This window comes from Capra hircus, chromosome 22 (genome assembly GCF_001704415.2).
Source record: "Capra hircus breed San Clemente chromosome 22, ASM170441v1, whole genome shotgun sequence".
Classification (NCBI taxonomy): Eukaryota; Metazoa; Chordata; class Mammalia; order Artiodactyla; family Bovidae; genus Capra; species Capra hircus.
This window is the reverse complement of record NC_030829.1, coordinates 58,471,532-58,491,997: the sequence shown is the minus strand read 5'-3', so window position 1 is coordinate 58,491,997 and position 20,466 is coordinate 58,471,532. Positions and strand designations below refer to the sequence as shown.

General features: G+C 57.9%; 1 protein-coding gene across 1 annotated transcript in view; it reads right to left on the bottom strand.

The window, feature by feature from the left end:
• NUP210 (nucleoporin 210) overlaps positions 1 to 20,466 on the bottom strand; it is a 93,575-nt gene that overhangs the window by 43,550 nt on the left and 29,559 nt on the right. Inside the window, 11 exon segments of the mRNA XM_018038268.1 lie at positions 483 to 656; positions 1,150 to 1,371; positions 3,887 to 4,032; positions 7,440 to 7,638; positions 9,390 to 9,545; positions 10,482 to 10,619; positions 11,424 to 11,564; positions 12,230 to 12,336; positions 13,131 to 13,199; positions 13,756 to 13,914; positions 20,076 to 20,208. Coding sequence (XP_017893757.1) covers positions 483 to 656; positions 1,150 to 1,371; positions 3,887 to 4,032; positions 7,440 to 7,638; positions 9,390 to 9,545; positions 10,482 to 10,619; positions 11,424 to 11,564; positions 12,230 to 12,336; positions 13,131 to 13,199; positions 13,756 to 13,914; positions 20,076 to 20,208 — 1,644 coding nt within the window.

Here is a 20,466-nt window from a genome sequence, read left to right as displayed (position 1 = left end):
TCAGGAGGCAGGGGTGTGAGTCTAGCTCTCGCTCTGGGCACATAGGAAGCCACAGCAGGGTGGCAGCAAGGAGCAAGGTGAGACGCCTAAGCCACCCTCTGAGCGCCGATGTGTGTGCAGCTTCCCTCACGCCCTTAGTAACCCTGGAGGCCGCTGTCCCCCCACGTCACTCAAGGAGGCGGATGCACGCGAGTGAGATCGGGGCTGGGCCTGCCGCCCTGAGCGGCCCCCAGCTCCGGCCTCACAGTGGACCCAGTGGGCCGGGTCTTCCCAGAGCCCGGACTTCATACGTCGCTCTTGCCACAGGGGATGAGAGCGGCGGCCAAGCCTGGGGTTGGAGAGGTTCCCTTTCTCCTGACACTACCACAGCACAGGTCCCGGGCACCCCACGGCACCCCCAGACGAGCGCCGCTGGGCAGGACGGGTGTGCCGACGAGGGAGGGGCGGCACCAGCCGTCGCCTGGCCCTTGGAGGCCACTCACCACCTGCTTGTTCTGCTGCAGGAGCGGGCAGGACAGGTCCAGCTGGGGGCTGGCGTAGACGGGCGTCAGCGTGAGCCGGGAGGGCGGCGCACACACAAACTTCACCACGGCGGGCTCCAGTGCCGGGAAGGGGTTGGTGACGCTGGGCTTGTTCCCCACCGTGAGGGCAATGACCTGGCGGGGCGGAAGATGCATCACACACCCAGGCTGAGTCCCCGCTCCATTGGGAGCCCCTGGACTCACGGGGCTGTTCTGCAGAATGGGGGTGGTGGTGATAACCCATACTGACGGCTTACAACGGTCCAGGGATATGTGGATGGGAGACGGATGGACGTTCCGGCGGGGGCCCTGGAGCCCCCTACAAACAGAACAGAACTGGGCCTGCTCCAAGAGGAGGGTCTGGGGATGCCATGCAGCTTTGCAGGACTGGCCAGCACGTGTCAGGGTCCCGCCCCCTGCTCGGCCCACCTGGTGTTCACTCAGTCACCCCCCTGCCCTGATCCTCAGTCTGCCTGCCTGTGGAATGGGTATAACCACTGCAGCTGTGTCTCAGGACTATCTTGAGGATTAGACAAAATGAGGATGTGAGGCACAACAGGGTACTCGGGGACATGACTTTCCACCCCTCCTCTGGCCAAGGTAGGCCTGGGGGTGGCTGACTTCTCACCTGTTCACCCAAGACCTGGCAAGTCACGAGGATCCAGTGTTGCTGGTAATTCCGGGAGGCAGGGGGCCCAAAGAGAGCCAGACTGATGCTGTCCGCGTCCTCTGAGGTGACGTTGCGGAAGAACTTGGAAGGTTCCAGGACCCAGGGTCTGGGACCACCCTCAAAGAGCATCTCCTTCGAGGAGCCAAGGGTCACCAAGGCGACAGAGGAGGGGTCCACAGCCTGTGGGGGAAAGCAGCAGAGTCGGCGTGTCTCCAGGAGGAGCAGGCCTGCCTGCCAGGCCGGGGACTGGCGTGTCCCTGGGAGGAGCAGACCTGCTGGGCGGGGGGCTGGCGTGTCCCCCGGAGGAGCAGATCTGCCAGGCGGGGGGCTGGCGTGTCCCCCGGAGGAGCAGATCTGCCGGGCGGGGGGCTGGCGTGTCCCCCGGAGGAGCAGACCTGCTGGGCGGGGGGCTGGCGTGTCTAAAGGAGGAGCAGGCCTGCCGGGCAGGGGGCTGGCGTGTCCCCGAGAGGAGCAGGCCTGCCGGGCGGGGGGCTGGCATGTCTAAAGGAGGAGCAGGCCTGCCGGGCGGGGGGCTGGCGTGTCTAAAGGAGGAGCAGGCCTGCCGGGCGGGGGCCCACTCTCTGGTCCTTGCCCCACGTGATGCTCCCTGCCCTGCCAGGAAAGACCTGTTTGGGTGTCTGTCTCCCCTCCTGGCCTACGGGCTCCATTAAAGGAAGGGCATGTCTGTTTCCCCTCGTATCTGTAGAGTGATCTCAACCACGTGAGAAATGAAACACCACGTAGAAAAAAGTAAAATATTTTAAGAAGAGCAAATCACAACTACACTGGATACTATTTCTCTGCCATCTCATCAGCAAAAATCAAAAGTCTGAGTACACACACTGCTGATGAGTCTCTAGCAACACATGCATTTCATTTATTTTTCCTTTGGCTGTGCCAGGTCTTGGCTGCAGCACGTGGGGCCTTTAGCTGTGGCACATGGGATGTAGCTCTCCGACCAGGGATCGAACCCGGGGATCGATGTCCTGCGTTGGGAGCACAGAGTCTTCCCCACCAGGCAAGTCCTAAACACACACTCTCTCATAAAAAGAAGCTGTTTTCTTGAGATATGATCAACGACAGATAACGTTATGTGAGCTTCATCAGTGCAGGATGGGGATTCGACGTTTGCACAGACTGTTGATGATCAGCACGGTACGTCTAGTCAACAGCTGTCACCACACAAAGTTACTAATGCTTTTTTCCTCGTGAGGAGAAGAACTTTTAAGATCTACTCTCTCAGCAACTTTCAAATACAGTATTATTGGGAAATGTGTTCTCCTATCCTGCTGGGGAAGACAGGAAAATGGCACAACCCCAACAGGAGGAAAGTCAGCAGTGTCTGCTAAAATCTCCGTGTCTGCTAAAATCACAGGCCTCTTTATCCGCTGTCCAAGCAGTATTCCTTCTCGGGATGGACTCGGAAGAGAGGGCTCCGTGAATACATCAGCTGCAGACTCAGAACCACGCACTGCAGTGTTGTTTTTTAAGAGGGGAAAGCACGGGGACAGCCCAAACACCTGTCAGCACGGCGCTATCTTTATGACCAAACAGCAAAGCCCTTCCCGTGTGTATGTGAAGAGATCTGCAGGTCACCTTCTCTGTTTTCCAGAAAAGGAGCAAGGTGCAGGACAGGATCTAGAGGATGGCACCTTCTGAGGCCAAGAGGAGCCAGCAAAAAACCCGCGTGACTGTGTGTGGTGATGGCGCGAGGCACACTCGTCATGGCGCTCGTTTCACAGTACAGACCCGTCTGCAGTCTCTGTGCAGCACCAATGAAACCCCGCAGCATTATCTGCCGATCACGGCTCCACAAGAGATCCAGAACAGCCCTGGGCTGTGGTCTGCCCTGCACCAGACACTGGGCCCAGGGCTAGGGGTTCAGAGACGCCGGTTTCTAATGTCCCTGAGCTTGCTTCTGGTGGGCCAGGGGGAGAGGGAAACACACCCCAGACCAACAGGCCCAGAGGCACAGACCCACCCTGCTCGGGTCTCCGTGTGAGGCTGCACAACCCCACGTTAGAGGGAGGGCCGGGCCCTTCTCGCTCCCACGTTAACTACTAACCCTACTGAGCATCTGCCACCTCCTGGGCACGGCGCGCAGCCCATCTGGTTTTGCTCAGATCCTCCTCCTCACTACAACCCTGCAAGGCAGGTGCTGTATTAACCCCATTTTACAGGCAAGGAAACTGAGGCCCTAAGAAATTAAACCAAAGTCGCAGAGTTGCTGTGGGACCTGGATTCAGACTCGGGAGTCAATGTCACAACAAAGGCAGCGTGCTCTGAGCGGGAACACCCTTCACGCCTTCTGCTCGTGTGTGCACAGGGAACCCAGACACTGACGTTCACCTGCCATCCGGTGAGGGGCACGTCCAGACTGGACCCAGAGCCCCCAGGCCCCAGCATCCATACCATCCCCAGGGCCACTGTCCCCACCACGGGGCCCTGTGGAGACCCTGCAGGCTGACTCCAGAGTGGGCCAGGAGCCCCTCCGTCTGGATCCCTGTGGGGTCACTTCATCCGCGTGGATGTCAGCGCTCCCCATCCGCCCTCAGGCAGGCCCTGCTCTGCTGCAGGCTCCTGAATCCTGACTGAGAAGCGCCTCTGGAGCTGCTCTGATTTAACACACATTTGCCAGAGCGGATGGGTAATTCGCGCCGGCGGGGGGGAGAGGAGGGCGGGGCCTGGGGCTCACCTTGAGGGGCAGGTAGGCGGCGATGGTGACGCGGGCGCTCAGCTGCACGTGGCCGTGCTTGTAGCTGACGAGCAGCGCCGTGTAGCCCTGGGCCTCCGCCCTCACCGTGACGCCGCTGCAGTGGTCAGGTCCCGGGCGCAGCCTGCCTGCAATGGGGGCAGCAGAGGTCAGTGAGCCCATGCCTCTGTCAGGGGAGACTCGATGGGCTGACGCCCTCTTTCACACTGCGCTTGATACAAATCCAATTTTTTTAACTTACCATTTTCAAGTATAATTCTCATACCAAAAAGCATACGAGTGTTGTAAGCATACAGCTCACCATTTTTCCCCGCAGACTGAACATGCCCTGTTTCTAGGACTGGGATCAGTACCAGCAGGACCTGCACCTCCCCGTGCCCCTCCTCAGAGGAAAACCTAACCACTTCTAAGAGCAGAGCCAAGTGCTGCTGGCCTTGGAACTCAAACAAAGGGAACTGCTGGGCAGAAGTCCTTGGTAACTGGCTCTCTCCTGCTCAGTACTGGCGGCATCAGAGTATTTTTGGGCTCTCTGTTCTATTTCACCAGTCTCCAAGTCTGTGCAACCGCCACTCAGATTCAGTTACTATAATAAGGACTTTCCCAGGTGGCTCAGTGGTAAAGAATCCACCTGCCAAGCAGGAGATGCGGGTTTGACCCCTGGGTCAGGAAGATCCCCTGGAGAAGGAAACGACAACCCACTCCAGGGTTCTTGCCTGGGAAATCCCATAGAAAAAGGAGCCTGGCAGGCTACCGTCCACGGGGTCACAAAGGGTCGGACACGACTCAGCGACTGATCAACAGCAGCCTGAAACAGGTCCTGAAAGAGGGAAGAATGAGGTCTCCCAGTTTGTTCTTTTTCAGCATCTCGCTGGCTACACTGCATCTTCCGGGTTCCACACGAATACTATTTCTCCACATTCATTTCACTCCTGAGAGGTGTTTTTTGGTGGAATCTTTAGGGTTTTCACATATGAGACTGGCTCATTTGCAAACGGATAAGCTTACATGTTCCTTCCCAGTTTGGGTACGTTTTATTTGCTTTTCTTGCCTAATAGCTTGGCTAGGACTTCCGCTATTGCGTTGACGCGGTCACAGCAGGTGGCCTCATCTTCCAGATCTCAGGGTAAAGGTTTTCAGCCATTTACCACGGAGTATGATGTCAGTTATGGGTGTTCATATAGGGCTTTTTTAAGTTCACGCAGTTTCCTTCTATTTCCAGTTTGTAGGCTGACTTTATCAGAAAAAGGTTTTGAGATGTGTCCACTGATCTCTCTGCCTCCGTTGAGATAGCGACGCGGTTTTCTTCCTCTATTTTGCTAACGTGGTGTATCATGTTACCGTTAGACTGCTGAGACACTGCATTCCAGAACATCCCGCCTGCTGCTGCGTTTAACCCTTCTAACGTGCCGTTGGCCATTAGGGCGCCCTGAGCTGCCATGAGCACGCATGGCATTTCTCTGGGGATGCGTTTCAGCATTTCCATTGGCATGCCACAGACAGTGGGATTTCTTTTCTGGTCCTTACTGCCTGGGAGTGTCTATGCTCAGCTTCATCACTTTTGCCAACTGTCCTTCCCCAAATGGCTGTGTTGACTCACGCTGCCACCAGCGGCTACGTGACATCCCCGCCAATCCATGGTATTTCCCACCTGTTTGAATGGTATTTTACAGTTTTTTCCCCAAACACTTAGAAAGAAGGACGCAATGAAGCTGCACACCCTGCCCCTTAGAGGCCACAGCGAACATTCGTCTCTGCTCCTGTCTACCCACCCAACAGTCCGTCCCACACCTCGTGCCTCTAGAAGTGAGCCTCAAGGGGCACTTCCTCCTGAACGCTTCGCACGCGTGCAGTAACTACAGGTCAGTACTGCTTTGGGTTCTTTCTTCCCCTGAGGTGCACGCTCACACGGGGAGGTGCACAGATCTGGAGTAGAGCCCGTCGGCGGTTCCGACAAAGGCAGCGCCGGGACCAGGACCAGGGACCCCAACCTGTCCTTTCTCCTCCGACTGCGGAGCTCGCGGCTGCAGCCCATGCATGCCCCTCCGGGACGCGTGGGGCAGGACGGGGCAGCGGGCCCCTCTCGGGCCAGCGGGAGGACGGCCTCTTTCTTCTGTGCTGATGTTTTGTCGTCGGTGTTCAGCCGCTCAGTCATCCAGCTGTTTGTGACCCCGTGGACTATAGCCCGCCAGGCTCCTCTGTCCACAGGGTTCTCCAGGCAAGAACACTGGAGGGGGTTGCCATTTCCCCCTCCAGGGGATCTTCCTGACTCAGGGATGAAACCCAGGCCTCCTGCGTCTCCTGCTTTGGCAACTAGATCTTGTCCTGCTGAACCACCTGGGAAGGCCGTGCTGATGTCTGCCTCCCCACTAAACAGTGGCTTCTCTGAAGACACAGGACCCATAAGGCCTGGTTTCCCCTGGACAGTCTGAGAAGATGCAACTGCAGCTACGGGGAAGTATGTGAACACGGTGATGTCCCGGGATGTTCCTGGGAGCAGCTTCGCCTTCAAACAGCTCTGTGGATGACCACAACCACGGTGGCCCCACAGGCAAGCCTACAAACACCTCTGACTGTCAAGCTTCCTAAACCCTGCCAGGGTCCAGCGGTCACTCCTCTGCTCAGAAACCAGAGGTGGCCCCCAGTTCTGGTCACTTTGAGGTCCACGTACCCCAAAGCCCCAGTGATGCAGGGTTTGACAGGTTCCGCAACCTCAGACCACTGTGTGTGCACACGGCCCACAGGCGTGCCCATGAACGCTGCTCCCCACCCCTCTCACCCTGCCCGGGGTGTACTCACCATCAGTCCTTGGTTAGCATCACCTGCAACCCCAGGGGACTCCGGGGACTGACTCCCCCGGGGAGGCCCCGTTTCCGGGGCACTAAGGCTCTGGGTGAGTGCTGACACACCCAGCCTTGCATTCCACCCTGAGGACCAGGCTTTGGGCCCTCGGGGGACCCTGGGCAGTGACACGGCTCGGTCTCTTTGTCCAACACGTGGCCTGACCACAGCCCCTCCTTCCACAGAGGCTCTGAGTCTGGTGGGGTCATGCACGCCAAGTGCACGCACCTCACCCGGCAGGGCTGACACTATGACTGAGGGCCACCACCATCACCACCCATTTCACCACCCAGCGCTGCGGGGGGCCTGGCTCCAGCGGCCCTGGAGGGGCAGACCGTGGCGTCTCCAAGGTGCTGCGATTCTGTCACTCATCAGAACCGCTGTGGACAGTGTATTCCAGGCAGCTGCCACATTCCAGGTACTGCGACAGGTACCACGACACGCGAGTCTCCTTAGGATGACGCCCATTTTACAGACGTGGAGACTGAGGCTCAGAAAGCCGAGCGACACGTGGGCCGCACAGCAGAAAGGTGCAGGGCAGACCATAGCTGGGGGTGGACAGGGGACAAACACCACTTCTCAACCCCTCCGCTGGCTCAGTTCCCGATTTAGGAATCTGGGCAACCCACGCTGAGAACCCAGGTCATCGGTGGTGACCCCGCCAGTCGGCGGCCGCTCACAGCGCTGCATTCGTTACCTGGGAGCGGCTGGAACACGCCCTGGTTCTCCACCTCCACCACCAAGTCGAAGTGGGAGCAGTCGCTCAGGGTGACCACATCGTTGGCACCGCCCGGCATGAGGCCGTGGATCCTGAGGGGCAGCTCCAGGCTCTGGCCCACGCGGGCCTCCACTGGGCATGGGGCGAACTCCATGCCACTGGGCTCGATCACGTACACCTGCAGGACAGGGTTGGGGGGTGTGGTCAGCCGGCTACACAGAGGAGGAAGAGCCGCTGCTCAGCTCTCCTGATTCCTGCATGTGGGCACTCAGGACCCGCTGGTGAGAAGCCTGAGCTTGGTGGACACGACGCTTTGTGCAGGGGGCAGAGAGACGTTCAGGGAAGAGATGCGGAGAAGGCTTCCCTGGGAAGGCGACGTATGAGCTTGACCTGGGAGCGTGTCAGAGACGGTCAGACGTAGTCTGGCTGAAGAGAGGGTCTGTGCAAAGGCCCTGAGGCGTGTGCAGCTCGGTGCGTGAGAGGGAGGTGAAGAAGAGGGGAGCACAGGGTGAGAGGCGTCGGAGGGAGGTGAAGAAGAGGGGAGCACAGGGTGAGAGGCGTCGGAGGGAGGTGAAGAAGAGGGGAGCACAGGGTGAGAGGCGTCGGAGGGAGGTAAAGAAGAGGGGAGCACAGGGTGAGAGGCGTCACCAGCATCAACACCAAACAAAACTGCCCACACGCCAAGCTCCGTTCCAAGAGCTGGGCGAGCTCACCCCATCCTCCCAGCCTCCTTGTCAACAAGGTCACCAGTGCCTCTGCCCAATAAGGAACCTGCTGTGGGGGTTGAGAGCCCGCCTGGCTGCAGCAGGGTGAGTCTGGGCCAGGCAGGCAGCCCCGGAAGCCAGGTTCTGACCAGCACACATGGCGGAGCTGTGAGCGGGCTCTGGGCTCCGTGGGGGGCGGGGCGGAGCACAGATCATCCAAATACCTGGAAGCGATGCTGCAGCTAAGCTGTCTCGGCTACAACCCTCCTTACATGAGAGTTAGGGCTTCCCAGGAGGCGCTGGTGGTAAAGAACCCACCTGCCCATGCAGGAGACACAAGAGACTCAGGTTTGACCCCTGGGTCGGGAAAACCCCCTGGAGGAGGGCCTGGCAACCCACGGCAGTATCCAGTGTTCTCACGGACAGAGGAGTCTGGCGGGCTGCAGTCCATGGGGTCGCACAGAGTCGACGTGACAGAAATGACTTAGCACACACATGAGAGTTACATGGATCTTTAGGTAGGTGCGTGTGGGTCGAAATAAAAAGACGAGGACGACCTGTGCGTTAACGTCCCACATAGTGTAGAAGGTTGGGGCTGGACACGCTATGTATGGAGCTTCCGTTTTGGCCCTAAATGGAGTGATAAAAGCAGCTGAGGTCAGGGTCGGATGGTCAGGAAAGAGCTGGGGTCAGGAAGCCACCAGGCGGGGCTGTCCAGGGGGTCACTCCCATCTTCAGCCGTTGCTTGGGACGTCACTTGGGATGGATGCCAGGTATAGCGTCCCGGTCGGGGGGACTCCTGACTTGGATCTGAACAGGAATCAGAGGAAAGTAGCGGGCCAGTCTCTTGGGGTCTGGGGGCTTCCTCTCCCTATGAATCTACAAGCCAGCACCCAGCGGCCTTTCTGACCCAGAGTCCTATCTTTCGGGTTGGAGGGTCTTCTAGACTGACTCAAGTATCTCGTGTTTCTGAATCCTCTGACCTCCCTCTGGAATCCCAGCGGTCCCACCCCTGCCCAATATGGGATGGGATGCCTGTCTCCTGGGTCTGTCCATGAGCTCAGGAGCCAGGCTGGACCTGACCCCTGACTCCCCTCACCAGAATCCCAGCCAAGGTCAAGACTGATGACTAAAGGGTGTTTCTGAATTAAGCCTGAGGCTGGTTAAGACGGCGGCTCGGATCACTCCCCGAGCTGCCCTGCGACCGCCCCGACCCAGGCCTCACCTTCATCTCGCCGAAATGCAGCGGGTTCTGCACGTCGTGTGCCTGGATCACACTGACCCCCGTGTCGCTGCCTGTGGTCATCACGCCCTTGACAGTGACTGTGGCCACCACAGAGCTTGAGGAGGACCAGCTGAAGTTCCCGCTGCCACCGTGGGCCTGGGGGAGGACGGCATCATCGGGTCAGCCCACCTGCCCTGCCCCTCTATCCCTCTCCCTCGCACACCTGCACTCACACGTGTTGGCGTCGCGTCCCCACATGGAGACACGAGGCATCAGCCGATGTCCGGCTGGCACCGCCCCCACTCCTCGCTCTCCCTGCCCTGTCTCTTTCTGGTCCTCGTATTCCACGGATCTCTGACTGACACACGCGTGTATGCACACTCCCGAGAGTGGCCCCAGGACCCAGGGGCACCTCCCGAGCTCAGGCTGCAGGGGGGAGACCCCAGCCACAGGCTCGTGATGTCCCTGCCCCTCCTGCATAGACCCTGCCCACCCCGTCATCTACCATGAAGTCAAGGACAGCCCGGCAGCCTCCGCGTCAGGGGCCACCACCCCTGAACCCTGGAGGGGCCGGGAAGGCGACACAGCTGAGGGAAGGGACAGTGGGTCCCAGAACACATGCAGGACACACCTGTCCTCACTGCCGGGAGACAGTGGGGTGGATGGAAGGCGGCCCCCATGAACCCAGCCCCAAAGGGCCCTGGGCCCTGCCACTGACGCTTGGGCCACACGAGAACTTCAGAGACCAAGAGCACCGGACGTGCGACGGAGTTCAGACATCTCCCCGCCGGGTCCAAGGTTTTCTCTAAAGATATTTACACTGCTTCCAGAAAGCAATTATTTTTACGAAAAATAGAAACCACACGTGAAAGTTAAATCCACGTTCAGGACTTTCTTCATCATGTTTTCTTTCCCACTTTTCAAGGTTTTTCTCTAATTACCAAAATACCCTACTGTGATAGAAAGCATAAAGACTCTGATTTCAAATTCTTTCAACCAACAGAAGGTAATTTAACAGAAACAGAATGGAGTTAAAGCCCCAACACATGGAAACACCCAGAGAAAGTCACCCAGATGGGGTCTCCTAGTTACCTTTATCGTGTACTGATAGGCGCCTGCCTTTGGTTGCCATGGAAACGTCAAGATGCTCGGATGAAGGGTGATGGGGCTGTGGATTTCCACCTCCTGCTGGTTCCACACAGGCACCCGTAATGTGTGGACCCCTCCATCCTGCAAGGGGGCGAGGGAGCCACACACCAGCATGACAACCAGACCCCCGCCCCTCCCCTCAGACTGTGGGGGAGTGGGAAGGAAGACGCCGGGTACCCTGCAGCCTTCTTTGTCTCCATGGAGACGGCTTTCGGTGGCTCTGCAACAGCCACTCGAGTCAGCACTGCTTGACTGCATCCTCGTGGCACTCCTGCCAGGATGGTCGTGGCTATCCCCCCTTTGCAGATGGGGAAACCGAGGCATGGGACATGAAAGCCACTCTCCCAGAGCCCCCAAAGGAGACCTGGCCACTTCAGTAGGAATCTCTGCCTGGTCCCCAGGCCACAGCAGCCTCCACTAGGCCCAGGAGAGGTGTATTGGGGAGATGAGAATCCCTACACCAAGCTTCCAATCAGTAGAATCTGCTCCCACTGAAACCAACTGGTGGGGGGAATTTAAAAACTCTGAAGGACCAAAAACAGTCAAAGAAACACTCATGGGTCCCAGTCAGTGCACAGCTGGACACACAGGCCCCAACAAGGGTTTCTAAATCCAGTCCCAGGGGTGAGGGCTTGCTTTTTCAGGAGCCAGCAAGTGGCAGAGGAAGGGGGCTCTGGCCCACAACAGGGACAGAGGACAGGGGACAGGCAAAAGCCAAAGCCCCCACGGCTGGTGCCACGGGGAGCCTGGAGGAGGAGGGACCCCCACGGCACCCGTGACAGCACTGAGCTCCTGGGGCCCCGACTCCTCCAGCTGAGGTCCACCCTGGGCTGACATTTCTGCCTGCAGAGGGCCCAGGGGTGGCCCAGGGAGGTGCCAACTTGCCTGGTCCACCACAGAGGTGAGGGCTGCCTTGATGACCGTCTGGCCCCTCTTTGTCGCCCTGACATGATGGTACGACCCATTCTGGGAAGAAGCCAGCACCTCAAAGAACTCCGCAGGGAGCACAGTTTCGATGCGGATGTTCTGGAAAGCAACACAGGATGGTGAGAGGAGATTCCGGGACAACTCGGGGAAGTCAGGACGCTGGAAAGAAGCCACATGGTCTCCAAAGAGCAGTCAGGCCAGACTGATGAGCCGCACAAAACCCAGGACTGAGCTCTGAGCCCCAAGCCTCAGCCCCTTCGTGCATGACCCGATGAGCTGGTGCTCAGGAGCGCGAAGTCACAGTTGGCTCTCAAACCCCGTGGCCCCAATAAGGAAACCACCAAATACAAAGAACAACAATGGAATCCCTTAGAGCTAACTTCCCCCCAAGACAGTGATGGAGCGAGTCTAGAAACACAAGGAAGGCGGTGGCTTCTGCCAAGATATTCTCAGGATCCTGGGAGGGCAGATGGTAGACGCCACCCCCGCCACCATCACCGCCTCTGTAACCCTGCTGCCTGCGGCTTCCTCTCCCTGCTCCAACCCTGATGGGAGTGTGGCCTTAGGGTGCAGGGTAGGGCTCATGGGGCCCTGAGATGCCCGAGGTTCCCCATGACAGGGTTTCCCAGGGATCCAGCAGCACCATAAGAAGCCCCCCAACTCAGCCCGCCTGCTAGGGGGCCCTGTGATTTGAGGCAGCTCTTCAGGCACCTGCTCCAGGAGAAGTACCCCTGTACCCCCAACCAGGCTGGAAGGGGACTCACATCCGACAGGTACACCCTGTTGCCAGACTTGTCAAGCACTTCGACGGTGACTTCGTACAGACGGCCAGTCTCGAGCACCCACCTGCCACCAGGGTGGACCGTGAACCCTGCAGAAGAGGCAGGTGCACAGTCTCAGCACTGGGGTCACAGGGGCCTGCGGCTCCGGAAGAGGGCAAACCAGGCCCCGTGAGCACCGGGGCCACAGCCGCTCTGCTGCACGCCTCCCGGGGAGGGACCAGCGCCCATGAATGGCAGATCTAATGCCCACAGCAGCCCTGAGCCCTCAGAACCCAAGGGGACCTCAGATGCCCCTGGATCAAACCTGAACATTCACTCCTGGTGGCTCCAGGGCCCATTCAAACTTGACCTTATCCATGGTGGGCCCAGCTCTGACCCACAGTGAGTCTGCACCGTGAGTCCACAGTAGGTCTGCACTCTGGGTGCACAGTAGGTCTGCACCCTGAATCCACAGTAGGTCTACACTCTGAGCACTGCCCCTGGGCAGCCGGCCCTGGCTATGCTCCTCTGGGTCCTCTGTGGCTGGGAATTCCTCCCCTCCTCTCTAGGCCTCCAGCCTTCCCCTCTTTCCCTCCAAGACCATCTCGCCAGCGTCTGCAGCCATGGAGCCCAGGTATAAAGCCAGGAGGCAGAGCCCTCCCCACTCTACTCTGTCCTGCTTCTCTCCCTGAAGAGCTGGCTACCTGCTGGAATTTGGCCCACCCTCCCCCCGCTTGTCCTGTACACAGATGGGGGAAGGACTGGGGGTCAGGGTGGGAGCTGATGTCCCAGGCCTCCCAGCCAGCAGATCTGGCCAAAGTGAGGCCATTTTCTGGGGAGCTGTTGCTTTCATCTGACTCTTTACCTCCTGTAATCCCAGATAACCCAGGACGCACACACTCACCTAGGTACCCAGGCTCCACCACGTAGATTGTGCTGTTGGGTAACCGGGAAGCTCCCTGCATGCGAATGCCTGGATTTTGAATTAAGGAGCAATGAACAGGCTGGCAGGCTTCAGTCTGGTTCCTGTGGCTCCGTCATTGTCAACATCATGCAGGCAGAAGCAAGGATGGAAGGGCCCCTGCCCGAGGCCTGCAGAACACAGGTCTTTTCCAGGATCGGCGGCCACAGGGCACTTCCTCCACTCAAAAGGGGGCCTCTACAGGGACCCTGGAGACCGCCTGGGCCACGCGAACCAGTCCGGGACACGTGACAGCCCACATGCTGGTATGGGAACGGCCTAGGCCAGGTCCCTAGGATGAGACCAGAGAAAGTTCCAGAGGCGGGGAGGGGGGCTCAGCCCCAGCCACTGCTCCCACCTCGGATCCTCTCCAAGGAGTCCTGCACAGAGGTGAGCCATTCTGCTCAGACACGGTGCTATTTTGGTCCTTTTTGATTTTCAGACCTTGAGGGAAAACAGGGCTATTTTTAGCCTCGCCAAGGTTTCAGGGAGAAAAGTGACCTGACTTCCAAACAGCACGTGTGTGCAGGACACACAGGTGTGGACGCGCCATCCAGGAAAAGGATACTCTTGTGGCCGAGGACCAGGCTACTCTGCCCCAGCTGCACGGCGGTGACCGTCGACGTATCCTGGGCCAAGACCGCCACAGGCCGGCCCGGGGCTCCCTGCGGGTCCCAGACGTTGTTCAGAAGCTGTAGCTCGTACTGATCAGAGGGCATTGAGAGTTCTGGCCACCCAGAAACAGGGATGAACAAAGCGGGTGGAGAGAGCCAAGACAGGAAATGGTAAAAGTCAATGTCACTCTCCCTCACCCCCACCCCCACCCCCACCACGGCAATCCCTGGACCCTGCAGTCAGTACAGCTGCTTGATTGTCTTTTTTTGCCTAATTTTTTTCAGCACTTTCAATTTTAATAGTATTCTCCATGCCTGTGGACAAAGCTGACACTCTCCATGAATTTTCAGAGGCAATCAGTTTTCTTCGGATGCCATGAGCAGCTTTTTTTTTTTTTTTTAAATAATTAAGCACAGCCTCTGACTCAAACTGCCAGCATCTGGCAGGATACCAACATCAGAGCTTTTTCTGCTTGTCACAGAAGTAAATGACGCTGCTTTTGCACTGAGGGGCCCAGGGCAGGGCTCACTGGACCTGGCCATCTTCCGGGGGCCTGCAAAGAGACGCTGGTCTGTGGTGCCCCACTGGGTTTCAAGAGATATTTGTAAAGAGTTTTCTCTCTTGCTGTCCTGCCCTTCCACTGGTGTTTAGTGTTCTCTGTGTCGTGCTGTGGAAGAGAACTCACCCAGCAGTTTCCCTGGGAAATAACGGGTTCTACAAACCCATGACCTCGGGGTCTGACCCTCCTGTGCACCTCACCCTGTTTATCCCACGACGCCCCTGAAACCCTCACGTGAGCACTGGGGGACCTGCAGAAGTCAAGACCGGAAGCTTGCTAGGGGCCCCTCAGCAGCGGGCAGCAGACCTGGGACGCAGACCACAGGGAGCAGGGCCACGCGGACACGCCCCCTCTCCGCCGTCTGTAGGACTTCCTATCAGATAGCCCACTCACCGAGCCTGTGTGTGAGGCCCCGCTCCAGCCCTCCGGAGAGGGACCGCAGTCAGCTTCCCTGCTCACCACCGCATCCCAGGCGGGGGCTGCCCCGGGAGGCGCCCAGGACAAGGATCCGAGAGGCGTTTCATCCAGAACATCCTCCAGAACTCCCAGGAATTCTGAAAGGGGGGGGTGGGCAACATGCCCATCTCCAGCCCTGGGGTACCGGTTGTGTGTTCCGATAAGTCCCCAGGAATTTGCCCTGGAGCAGAGTGTTCTCAAAGTGTGTTCCCTGGACCATCAGCATCACCTGGGAAGCTGCAAATAATTGGTCCCATCCCAGGCCCACTGAACCAAACTCAAGGAGCAGGGAGGAGTCGGGGGCCAGGCAGGGAGGAGACTGCAGGGGACGGACCAGCACAGGCCCAGCAGGGGATTCTGATACGCCTGGAACAGAGAAGCCCTTCCGGTCCACACGGCCCACTTCCGGTCCACACGGCCCACTTCCGGTCCACACGGCCCACTTCCGGTCCACACGGCCCACTTCCGGTCCACAGGCCCAGAGGCAGCCGAGACGCTTTCAAACGACGCACCCAGGGATCAGACCACGGCTGCAGCGCACGGAGGACTGCTGCTGTTGTTCAGTCACTCAGTTGTGTCTGACTCTCTTGCGACCCCATAGACTACAGCCTGCCAGGCTCCTCTACCCATGGGCTTTCCCAGGCAAGAATACTGGCGTGGGGTGTCATTTCCTCCTTCAGGGGATCTTCCCGATCCAGGGCTCAAACCCATGCCCCCTGCGTCAGCAGGCAGATTCTTCACTGCTGAGCCACCAGGGAGGCCCTGCATGGAGGAAACGTAACAAAAGAGCAAGGCAACGCCGCTCACTGAGCAAGAGAGCCTGGTGCTGCTTCAGAAGCACCCGTTTCCTCCCTTAAGGTTCTCCAAACGAAAAAGGCCCTTTTTGGGAAATACATAAACTGACTCTGGAAGGATCTTGAACAACAAGATGTAACTCTATTTATACATCATGAGAAACGCTGGACTGGAGGAAGCACAAGCTGGAATCAAGACTGCCGGGAGAAACATCAATAACCTCAGATATGCAGATGACACCACCCTTATGGCAGAAAGTGAAGAGGAGCTAAAAAGCCTCTTGATGAAAGTGAAAGAGGAGAGTGAAAAAGTTGGCTTAAAGCTCAACATTCAGAAAACGAAGATCATGGCATCTGGTCCCATCACTTCATGGGAAATAGATGGGGAAACAGTGGAAACAGTGTCAGACTTTATTTTGGGGGGCTCCAAAATCACTGCAGATGGTGATTGCAGCCATGAGATTAAAAGACGCTTACTCCTTGGAAGAAAAGTTATGACCAACCTAGAAGCATATTCAAAAGCAGGGACATTACTTTGCCGACTAAGGTCCGTCTAGTCAAGGCTATGGTTTTTCCTGTGGTCATGTACGGATGTGAGAGTTGGACTGTGAAGAAGGCTGAGCGCCGAAGAATTGATGCTCTTGAACTGTGGTGTTGGAGAAGACCCTTGGACTGCAAGGAGATCAACCAGTCCATTCTGAAGGAGATCAGCCCTGGGATTTCTTTGGAAGGAATGATGCTAAAGCTGAAACTCTAGTACTTTGGCCACCTCATGTGAAGAGTTGACTCTTTGGAAAAGACCCTGATGCTGGGAGGGATGGAGGCAGGAGGAGAAGGGGACGACCGAGGATGAGATGGCTGGATGGCATCACTGACTCGATGGACGTGAGTCTGAGTGAACTCCGGGAGTTGGTGATAGACGGGGAGGCCTGGCGTGCTGCGATTCATGGGGTTCCAAACAGTCGGACACGACTGAGCGACTGAACTGAACTGAAGACAACAAAAATGAGGGGCTTGCCTGGTGAACCTCTCCAGCGCCTCCTGTATCACAGGACCTTGCTGCTTGTCAGAGGTCCTGAGCAGGGAAGGCTCTGCGGACGTGAAAGGTTCCTGTCCGTCCACAGGCGGAGGAAATTGCTCCTGGGCCCCAGCCCAGCCCAGCTACCACTGCTGAGGGCAAGAGGCCAGCCCCAAAGGTGCCCTTCCGTGGCCAGGAGGGCAGCCGGGCTCTGACCCCCCTCAACCCTGGCTGATCCTCCAGACATGTTTCTGATTGCCAGAACCCCCACCCCCACCCCGTGTAGGCTGCAGGGATGACCATGGAGCTCCTGGGGAGGTGGGTCCAAGCCTAGGACGAGGAGAAGCACACAGCCCTGCCTCTGAGCCCAGCCCTGCAGGCAGCCCAGCATACAGTCGCTCTGGGCAGCCGCAGCTCAGGGTGCACTGGGTCCTTTAATAGCTGCGTCTTGGACTCAGGAACCCCTGCTCCACACCCATCCATCTTTCAACCTCAGCCCGATTTATCCCAGGAATTTCCAGCAGCCCTGTCACCAAGGTCTCCTTAGACACCCTGTTCCTCAGCCAGCACGTCCTCCCCACGTCTTGTTCTCACAATTGGTTACTGCGCCAGGCGAGCCTGCGACACCAGCACCATGCACTGAGGACCAAGCAGGGCCTCACAGACACCCCTCTTCTGGGCCCCTCGCCCCCTTCACCTGCCCCACTGCAGGCCGTCACTGGAGACCCAGGTGGGTGGGTCCTGGGCCACCCCCCAACCGCTGCGGTCCCCTCAACAGTGCCCACAGACAGAGCAGGGGCTCCATAAACAAACAGGCTCGTGAGAAAGCACGCCACCACTCAGCGGAGAAGGGCATGGCCATCCACTCCAGGATTCTCACCGGGAGAGCCCCAGGGACACAGCACACTCTGCGTGGGGTCGCAGAGTCGGACGTGACTGAGCAACTAACACCTTCGCTTACACCGTCACTTAACGGAAGGCAGGCAGACGTCAGGAGATGAAAATAGGAAAGAAAAGGGGGAACGCTGCATTTGGAAGGAAGAAAGACTGAGAGAAAACGCGAAGAACGGATTTGGGGTGACTGCCCTCTGGGTGTCATCCTCTGAGCCTTCTGCGGGACGTCATACAAGACTAGGGCTCGCCGAAATCCAGGTCCCCTGTCACGACGCCGTCCCCCTGACTTTCCTGTCTGGCAGCCCGTTAAAAATGACAGCAATGTGAATTCTATGTCAATTAAAAACAAGCCATCCAAAAAAAAAAAAAAAAACCGGACAATGCGTTTCCACCCAGATGTCTTGTTCACAGTGGGTCGGTGCTGGCTCCTCCCCGTCCGTCCCCTAGCATCTGTCTGGAAGGCACGCCAGCCCCGGCGCCTGGTGCCATCAGTCACGCAGGTGCGTTTATTTTTAGAGGCATTTTCCATCTCATTACCCTACAGATGCGAGGAAGGCAGCTTAACTACTTCCTCTCCGGGGCTAACTTTCCTGGGTTCCATTCTTTGCTTTCTACCGGAGGTCAGTGACCAAGCCCAAAAGTCGTCTGGGTGTCTTGGGATGTGCTGTCCGTCAGACACTGAAGGGTAAGCTGTGAAGTCCGCTTTATTAAATCTCCCCCAACCTCCCTGGTGGGGCACACCTCTCCACCCTCATCCACCCCTGCAAAGAGGCCACCCGCCCTGCCCTGGGAGGACAGAGGGCCGCTGTCGTGCCTCCCCAGGGCTGGGATGCCCCGATCCTGCAGGCGTGGTATTATAGGCAAAGCACTGACAGCTCTGTGACTATCCGGCATCTGTGCCTCGGTTTCCTCATCTGTAAACCTGTTTTCCTTCCTCAGTAAAACAAGGTAGTACTGAAACCCCCGTCACAGCATTGTTGGGTCATAACGTGACAAGCACGACACCGAGGAAACGCTCACCACGGTCAGACGTCTCCAGACCGCCTCCATCCGGTCACAAGGTGCTTCTCGACAGTGCGCAGCAGGAGGCGGTATTGTCAGCAGCCCCCGCCAGGTGCACTCTGGCCTCTCAACCTGTTCCCACCGCGCTCCCCCTGAGCACTCAGGGGCAGGATCCCGAGAACTCCGCCTCTGAGCCATCTCCCCTTCAAGAGTCTCAGAAGGCCACACCCGGGTCCTAAATCTGGGGGGCACATCAGCCTCGGGCCAGGACCCCACCCAGCTTTGTACACACCCCACCTCCACATTGATACACGCAGAAGAGCCAGATGCTGAGCGCCCACCACTTAGGGCTGCTCAGGACCCCTAGTCTCCTGCGCTTCAGCAGGGCACCCTGAGTGGGAGAGAGCTGGACCCCAAGGCCTCCCCAGGCCTGCAGCGCCTGCTACACGGTAATGACAGACCAGACCCACCGCCCTGATCTGCAGACCCAGCAGCGGAACAGGCGCAGGCTGCTCTGACGCTGGAGCAGCCACACGCTTCTTAACTGCTGCCCTGCCTCACAGACAGGAAGCCAGCAACTGGGGGAGGTGCCTGCCCGGACACGCCTCGCAGCCCACAGGCCTTGAATGGGACACTCTCGTTCCCATGAGCCTGGACGCCCGGGCTCTGACCACGAAACGTGTGTAAACTAAACAAAATGATGACGATGATAATTCTTAGCAGGCTTGGTGATGCATGAAGAACACTCACCACCAAGAATGCATCACACGTACGCAGCGCCTTAGAGCTTCCGGAACAAATCCACAATAATTCATCCATTGTGCCCTCGACACAGGCAGAAAGGCCCTGAGGGCTCCAGCAGAGACGCTGAGCCCTAAAGTGGGGCAGTGCCTCATCCAGGCCGCCCAGGAGTCAGCGCCAGGCCAGGAACAAAACCCAGTCCGGCAGAAGCTCGTGGCTTCTGACATTCTTCAAACAAAGGGATATAAACCCCCAAGGACTGCAAGCAGGATCTCAAGATGTTTGTTCACCTCTGCTCACAGAGGCACTGTTTATAATAGCCAAGAGGCAGAAGAAACCGTGTCCATCAAAGGATGAACGCCCAAAATGTGGTCTATACAGACAGTAGACAGGTACCCAGCCTTGAGAAGGGGGGACGTCGTGCCGCCTGGTCCAATCCAGACAGGCCTTGAGGATGCTCTGCTCAGTGAAATAAGCCGGCCACAAAAGGCCAGACACTACACGATTCCACTCACATGAGGTCCCGACAGCAGTGGGATTCATAGAAACGGAAAGTACAAGCGGGCTGGTCAGGGGCTGGAGAAGGGGGCTAGGGAGTTAGTGCTTAACGGGCTCAGAGCTTCAGTTTGGGAAGACGAGGAAGTTCTGGAGATGACGGTGGCTATGGCTGTACAACAACCTATCGATAGATATAATCAATGTCACTAAAACGCACACTTAAGAAATACCTAAAACAGCAAGTTCCACGTCGTGCCTATTTCACCGCGATAAAAAGGCTGCCTGAGCGCAGCGCGGAGCGGGGGGCCCACCTGTAATTTTCCCTTGCCTGATCTTCTGCACGCTGTAGCGGATGGATGTCCCCACCAAGAGGTAGACATCGTGAGCTGGGTTCAGAAGGATGTTCTCCAAGACCAGCAGCCGGACCTCCGCAGGGTGGACGTTCTAGCGTGAGGAAGAGAGAGAAGGGGAGGTGAGCCCGAGTGGGGGTCGGTGTGGGCGAGAGACAGAACCTCGAGAGCTTTTCAGCCTGTTCACTGAAGGCAGGCGAGGCTGAGAAACCAAGGCAACACCTTGGGACGCCCCAAGCCCCAGGGGGCCCTGTGGCAGAGGGGGCAGGCGTTCAGAGGTCATGGCCAAAATACCCCGAGCACAGCACTTTACAGCGTGTAGCCTGCAGGTCAGTTTTAAATGTAAGAAGTA